This window comes from Mytilus edulis, chromosome 11, assembly GCF_963676685.1.
Source record: "Mytilus edulis chromosome 11, xbMytEdul2.2, whole genome shotgun sequence".
NCBI classification, from domain to species: domain Eukaryota; kingdom Metazoa; phylum Mollusca; class Bivalvia; order Mytilida; family Mytilidae; genus Mytilus; species Mytilus edulis.
This window is the reverse complement of record NC_092354.1, coordinates 50667122-50675183: the sequence shown is the minus strand read 5'-3', so window position 1 is coordinate 50675183 and position 8062 is coordinate 50667122. Positions and strand designations below refer to the sequence as shown.

Below are 8062 nucleotides of genomic sequence, written 5' to 3'. Positions count from 1 at the left end.
CATCCTTTTTCTTCCAAATTGTATGCATATCGGTTAACTTTGAAGCAATTTATCTTAAAAAAAAAACAAGAATGGTGACATTTGTCTCTATACACTCAAAGGCTCACAAAAAATCTTTGAAATTGTTAGTTTTTAGTCTTTCTCCATATATAAGAGATCGTAATGAATTAGTGACGAGGTTCGAATATTTTTTTCGTTAGTATGCCATTTTGGGGAATTTTCAGCGACTGGCATACAAGTGAAAGGTTTGAAGCCATAAAACTAGGTCCAATCCACCATTTTCTACATAAGAAAATGCCTGTACCAATTCGAAATAAAACAGTTGTTATTCATTTGTTTGATTTTGCAGTTAAGATTAAGGACTTTCCGTTTCAATATTTCCTCGGGGTCGTTTTTTTGTTTGTTTTTTTTTTTGTTTTTTTTTTTTACTTTTTATTAGCACTTTCTTGAATCTTTTGATTAACTCATTTATTAGATAATTGTTTTCTTGCTAAATTTTAATAATTTTAATATACATTTTTGTCTCCATCTTTACCCCCTTTTCTCCTTTCTCTTGTCCCTTCTCTCCTTTCTCCCATGCTCCCAATACCCTGTCTAGGCCCTCATTAATATACAGTTTTGTAAATTATTTTCGCCATCAATGATAATCGTTGCCATAAATGTTAATTTGGCATGCCATACTTGATAGAAATGCAGACGTGAAAGAAAGCACCTTTCTTAAAAGCGTCAATGAAGATGAATCCGGGGATGAATCGCCTAGTTTGTACATTCCAGGGCGACGAACTCGTCATTTATAAGACAAAATACATGTTTCTGAAGGTACAGATGTACTAAAATTAACATTAATATCCATCTGTTGAGTAAAGAATATTTATGCAAAATATGTTCCTGTTAAGAAACCACCATTCCTCGGAGATTACATTCTAAACAAAGTTTTACGGTTTTTACGCTTCAAAAGACATTTTCATGCTTTGACATGATTAATATCTGTGTCACAGGGTTCTTAATATTGAAATTTAGTAAAGAAAAAAGGAACTGTTTTTAGTATGAACAACTTATCAAAAAACTTCATTCAAGTTTGTCACAGCTCCTTCTGATTTTGGTTAAAATTCGATGGTCTGCTAAAATGTCACTTTTAATCCATGAATATTAGATACGAAAATATCCTGTTTTCCTGTCTCAAATATGTTTAATTTTAGTCCTAAAGAAACTAGCCATTATCTAGCATGAAGATAAGTCTGTCGTCAGATCCCAGTGAATACCGGAAATCCTCTCTACAAGTACTGTAGATCCAAGAGGATGAATTTTTGTAACTGTTTTTTAAGTGTTTGACTATGAGCGTACCTATGTCACACTTTAATATTTGAATTGCATCAACATATATTCAATTAATTTCTGGTATATATCATTGTGGGCCGAAGGTACACTCATAGTTAAATATACAGAAAAAGGTACATGTATGGAAAATGCCATTTTCTGACTTTTCGCGAATCTTGATGTACTTTCTGAAACAGAGCTTGAATAATATCATTAAAAGTTCGCTGGTTATGGGAGTTGTCCTCCGGATAGCATTTTGTCCAGTGGATAGCTGGACAATCCTTAACCAGTTTTTGAACAACACAATTTAACCTCTGGATAGCAATCCACTGGATAAACATTTATCCAATGGACAAGCTTATCCAGTGGATAACTTTATCCAGCCTTTAGAACAACCGGGCCCTGAAGCGTTTCTCTCGAATTTCTTTCAGAATACATGAGGAATTAGTTATTTCAAGGAGATGTTCATCTGATGTTTATACGGTTTGACCATAAAATTTGGCAGATTCGCCTAAGACAACTGTGGTGGAAACCTGAGAGCGGTCACACATCTGTTTTCGTTACTCTCCAGCATTCACTTCTATACAGAAGGACATATTTAACAGTACTCTAATATAGCCTTGTCTTTATTTTCCTGTTGTATTGTTTGGACTTTGGGAAATGGGTCGTAGTCTTTGAAATGAAGATCTTCCCTTTGCTAGCCTACTTATAATATCTGTTTGTGTTGGATCTTCTGTACTAACCACAGTTCCTAGATAAGTTTTTTCTACATGTTGGATTTCTCTTCCCTCAGCTTTTAGTGTTAAGTTTGATATTGAGTTAAGTCGCATTTCATGAGTCTTTTTTGGCTTGCAAAATGACTGAGCCGCTTTGTCTTTTCCTGCATATTGTCTTGTTTTGATGAAAGGAGTGCTATATCAGCACTAGCAAAGTCAAGGTCTCCTATAGTTGTAAACTGTGACTTTGTGATGCCTTTTTTGTCACTGGTGGTCGTCTGCATCACCCAGTCAATGACAGTCAGGAATAAGATGGGTGAGATGAACCAGCCCTGTCGTACTCCAAATTTTACTTCAAACCAGTCAGTTTCCTTGTTGTTGAGTATCACAGCACATTCAAAGTTGGTATAAAAGCATCTTATAAGTGTTAAAATATTGTGTGGTACTCATATGACACAATGATTGTTCAAAGAGTCTCTCTATGTAAACTGTCGAATGCTTTCTTGAAATTCATAAAGTTGATATATAGAGGTGTCTTACATTCTATACACTACTCAATGATGTTCCTTCGAGTAAAGATCTGGTCAATACATCCTTTCCCTTTTCTAAACCCAGCTTGTTCCTGTCTTAACCTGTCTTACAGTTCGGAGTCTATCCTGTTTAACAGTATCCTGCAAACGCTTTGCTTGGGTTGAGGGTAATGTTATACCTCTCCAGTTGTCACTATTCCCAAGATTACCTTTCTCGTAAGTTTTACGTTTAGATCTTTTGCCCAGTCTTATATATTTTATTTTCTCATATGTTTTTTAAGAGATCATGTAGTATGACTGTTGTTGTGTTGATGTCAGCTTTCAGTAGTTCAGCTTAAATACCATCTATGCCTGCTGCCTTTCCAGATTTCATTGATTTAATTGCCTTTATTATTTATTCTTTAGATGGTGCTCCTTGAAATTCGTGTATTGGTTTTAGTCTACTCAAAACAGCCTTGAAGTGTTTTACCCAAAATGCAGCCAGTTCCCTTTCAGTTGTAATGGTTTTTCCATTTTTGTCGTTTACTGTAGGTGGTTATTTGAATTGTCAACATACATGTAGTTTTTTGCTATATTGTATACTGTACTCAAAACACCTCTTGCTGTAACCTTTCTGCTTCTTCAGCGCTTTCTTACAGATGGTTCCTTTATCTTTTCTAGCTTTTTTCTTTATCTCCTTATCTTTCTCTGCATATTATTTCTGTATTTGTTCCTTTAACCTTGATGACCTAGTGCTGAGAATGTTTTCTTTGAGGTTTGTTCTTTCATCGATTGCATTCCATGTGTCTGATGTTAACCATTGTTTGTTTTTTTATTGTTTGTTTGTTTTTTGTTTGTTTTTATGTTTTTTTTTGTTTGATTGAATGTTCTTTCGGACAGTTGACATTGATGATATTTCTTTCAGGTTTGTTTTCAGCTTTAGTTTGAGTTAAGATCAACTACTATTTATCAGTGATTTAACAAATGTTTAAGAACAGATTAGTTCACAAATACCCTTTCATATTATGTATTAAGTTGGTGGCTATATAATACCATATACCAAAACGTCTACACACTTTGACATGCACAATGAAAATTTCAAGCTGTAATTGGTTGATTGATGTTTAAAGCTACTTTCAACAGTAACTTGGGTTATTCAGTGTGCACCCCATTTTAATGTTATTTCTTCTTAGACAGTAACAATATTACAATAATTCCTTACATAATTTAATCATCACCATTTGAAAGATCCAGCTTTACTTTTTCTTTTGGTTCTTTATTTCCTACATAACACAAATCAAGTCAGTTTTAAGATGTATTGTTGGGTGTGAAAAACAATCTTTGTATTGTGCTGTTTTAAGTTTCAATTCACAAACATATTAAACCCAACCACATGTCCCCATTCCAAATCATGGGTCTGACATTTGTCATTAATTACTGTCTGCAAAATATGTTATCTTACTGTGTTTGTATAAATCGGATAATTTTTTAAAGCTGTTTCACGTTTTGTCTTCCTGCGATCTGTTATTGCTTACTAATACTGTCAGGTTTTACTGTGAGTTCACAAACATTTTAAAATCCGCCACATGTGCCCGTCTATAACCATCAACCTAAGATTAACCTTTTTCCATTAGTGACTATCTCTAATACATGTGTATAACACAACAACTATGTATAAATCAGCAATTGATTTTTAAACTGTTTCAAACTTGATCATCCCATGCCTGTATTAGTTTACTAAACGGCCGAGTGTTAGTCTGAATTAAGTACATGTGTAAATCACAGAAGTCTACCTGTGAGCATAAAAACCGCTTGTTGTCATTCGTAAATGTCTGACAAATATTTTTAGTTGCTGTTCTTTGTATAAAAATTGTAATATCAAACAACAAGCACGAGAAATACGAGCCAAAAATCATACGATACCTATAGCTAGAATACCTGTTTTTAGGTCGCAATTCGACACGATACTGTTCAATGGAATACATTGTAAACATTACAGGTATTCTAAAAACACGTGTTGATGTAAACAATAAACAGACACACGTGTTTTACCAAAAAAAAAATACATGTGCTCCCGTACTATTATTAAATATATAAGGTGTTTATTGTACTACTCCTGTGTTGTTTAATGAAAATTTTCTTTTCGTATTCATTATTCTATACGCCTACATATATCTGATTGTTGTGCATGTTCATATACTTTGTAATAGATGATAGATTAACTTATTTTAATTGTTAGCAGTTTTTCATCAAAACACAAACTACATAGGGTCAACATGGTCAAGGCCAGATGAAGGTGTAATAATGAAATCGTGGTTTCATGCCGGATTTGCGTTGTAGGAATACAAGTCAAGCTCAAACTACCTTTAAATTATTTCTAAATGTACAATAGATTGTACATTGTATTCATGGCTCGGTTTTAACCCCTCGTAAAAAGTTTCAAAAATAGAAAATAAGGATAAGTCGGCTCTTATGCATTTGAAATGATAGCTTTCAATCCGTCGATCCTAGTGGAATAGTCTATCTTCAAAAATATTTCAAATGGCTCGAGTTTTCATCGCATAGATTACCTTAGCCGTATTTGGCACAACTTTTTGGAATTTTGGATCATCAATGCTCTTCAACTTTGTACTTGTTTGGCTTTATAAATATGAGCGTCACTGATGAGTCTTATGTAGATGAAACGCGCGTCTGGCGTACTAAATTATAATCCTGGTACCTTTGATAACTATATTCATGATAAATACATAATTTAATGTCCAATTTTAACATATCTAGTAGATATCTATTATAGTTAATGTAATATTAAAAATTATTTGAAACTTATCCCTAGCTAAAAACCTTCTTTGATGTGTTGACTTTAGTATGAAAGACATCTGTTTGTCAACATAGGATCATCAACAACAAGCTAGTATCTATACTAAACATGATTGCAAGCTCTTAAGTGATAAGCATGTGTATAGACACTTATTTTGTTCACAACAACATCAGAGAAAAACTCCTTGAAAAAAAATTCAAAATCAAAACTGCACAAATATTTTTTTACAAATTGTCATCAAACAGTGACAACTGTTAGCTACTTGTCAATAAACAATTTAGAAGAAATTCTGTGCTTTTAGCATTGTCTGCATACAAGATAATAAATGTACATCACAGAGAACCTAATTGTTATTATTCATTTGATAAATTTCATACTTTCTTTTCGCATCTGCATGACCTGTTTTCCTTCAAAACGGAACATGATCAACTGCAATTGTATTTCTTAAGTCTTACATTTATGTAACTATTCTTCAATTATTCTTGGTTATTTTGCGATGACTTATTCTGTATTCAAAATATATAGTAAATCAGTAAATCACAGAAGACTACTTTGTTCAATTCTTACAATGTTTAGTCTGTCTTCGAAACTTATCCAATACATTTGATACCTTTATTTACACTACTTTAAAAAAAATCAAGACAACCTAGCTACAAGTAATACAAGCGTATTAATTGGATTGGTTCTTCCAAAAACCAAATGCATGTCGTCTTTAAAAGGGCATTGTATATTCGAAAAAATAAATCTTCTGACTTTTCTTCACATGCACACTTCTGTCAACAAGATGAATATGACATAATGCAATTCTACGCTACTGAGTCACATAAAAAAAGTTATGTTAATGATGATTGTGGTACTGTTTTGCGAAGTATGTTAATTAATTCATGATTTACAAGCTATGTATATAAATATATAAATGCATATTCTTACAAACAAACATGTGTCAAGGCCAATTAGACCGGTATATATAAAGATGCATCTTAAAATAATTTGCAACTTGTATACTTGATATATTTCATGTTATACGCTCTTAAATGGCTTCTCAGGTTAATGGATCGAATGTTGTCTTCGAAGAAGGAATTGCAAATTTTTCCAACTCATTATATAGCAAACTAGACAGAACTGGAAATGAATTCATTTCGCCATACAGTATCACGTCAGCATTGTTACTTCTTATGCTTGGAACCGGCAAAACAACTAAAAACCAGATGAAATCTGTTATTTTCGAATATGCAGAACCAGATGATATCGATCAGGGATACAAACATCTTAATGATGAACTTTTAACGAGAACAACAAAAGGAGTATCAATATCTATTGCAAACAGGTTGTTCGCCAGGAAGGGTCTAAATCTTTTGAACACTTTTAGTACAAAAGCGTCTGCATATTATGGTAGTGATGTTGAACTCTTGGATTTTGTTACAGAAGCCGAAAAGTCACGGTTAACAATAAATGATTGGATTTCCAAAAATACCAACAATATAATAAAAAATATGATTCCAAAAGGTGTAGTTGGTGCAAATACTTTATTAGTATTAGTAAACGCAATTTACTTTAAAGGTACGTGGAAAAAAGAGTTCAACAAGAATGAAACTTCACAAAGAAACTTTTATGTGAAAGCGAATGAGCAAAAGCTAGTTAATATGATGTATGGTGAGTTTGATGCAAAGTCTGGCGAAGACCTTTCGCTTGACTGCAAGATTTTACAATTGCCATATCAAGGAAACCAGATCTCAATGGTATTTGTTTTGCCAAATTCTGGTGACGGACTCTCTGAACTAGAAAGTAAACTTACCATAGATAATGTCGATTCACTTGTTAAAGGCCTAAAGACTCAAAAGACACTCATAAGAATTCCCAAATTTACAATGACAAGCGAGTACGATTTGAAGCCAGTTTGTACAGCTTTAGGAATTACAGAAATCTTTGACAACAAAATTGCAGACTTTAGTGAAATATTCGAATCCGATCAAACACGCATCAGCGTGACTGATGCTCGTCACAAAGCTTATATCGAAGTGAACGAAGAGGGAACCGAGGCGGCAGCTGTTACCACAATAACTGTTGGCTTTTCTTCAGTACAAGACCCTAAGCCTCAGCCATTCCAATTTGTTGCTGATCATCCTTTCCTGTTTTTGATTCAGGATGACGAAACAGGTACACCGCTATTCATTGGAAGATATGCAAGACCATAGTGTATAGTAACATAGGTTTGACTACTATTTTGTACAAAAATAGTTAACAATATTTACCGGAACAACTGATTTTGGTTTTTTTTACTTTAATACAATTGGACATTTAATATCATGCATACATATCTGCTCAGCTAGTTAATAAAATCTCAGTTGTTTCGATCATTGTATGTAAAAACTTATTTTTCATTAATCAATTAACTAACCCTCATACGTTTGTTTAATGAAAATGTGAAAATATGTCTTAAATACCAAAATGTTTAACGCTATTTATGGTGATGCATACCCCCAGTAGGTAGTAGGTATTGTTGCATTACTATGTTCTGTACAAATTTTGTGTGGGTTTCTTTTATGTAAATTTCTTCCTGTAAGTACATATCTATTATAGATAGTTTTGTAGATCGTGTCACCTTTGAAAGCATTAGTTTATGTTTCTACCTGTTTTTCGTTGCATTTTGTTTGTTTGTTGTGTTTCCGGAGATGTTGATTAGTATTATCCGTAGATTTTCT

The 8062-nt window shown here is 33.2% G+C and overlaps 1 protein-coding gene across 1 annotated transcript; it reads left to right on the top strand.

Moving 5' to 3' along the window:
• Window positions 1-6367: 6367 nt before the first annotated feature.
• On the top strand, window positions 6368-7717 carry LOC139495767 (leukocyte elastase inhibitor-like). Its single transcript, XM_071284147.1, has one exon. It carries the CDS (start codon window positions 6395-6397, stop codon window positions 7553-7555), a length of 1161 nt encoding a protein of 386 aa, XP_071140248.1. The 5' UTR covers window positions 6368-6394; the 3' UTR covers window positions 7556-7717.
• The last annotated feature ends 345 nt before the right edge of the window (window positions 7718-8062 follow it).

Bases quoted from the DNA above. Each gene is read 5' to 3' on its own strand.
- LOC139495767 (XM_071284147.1), top strand. From the start codon at position 6,395: ATGGCTTCTCAGGTTAATGGATCGAATGTTGTCTTCGAAGAAGGAATT.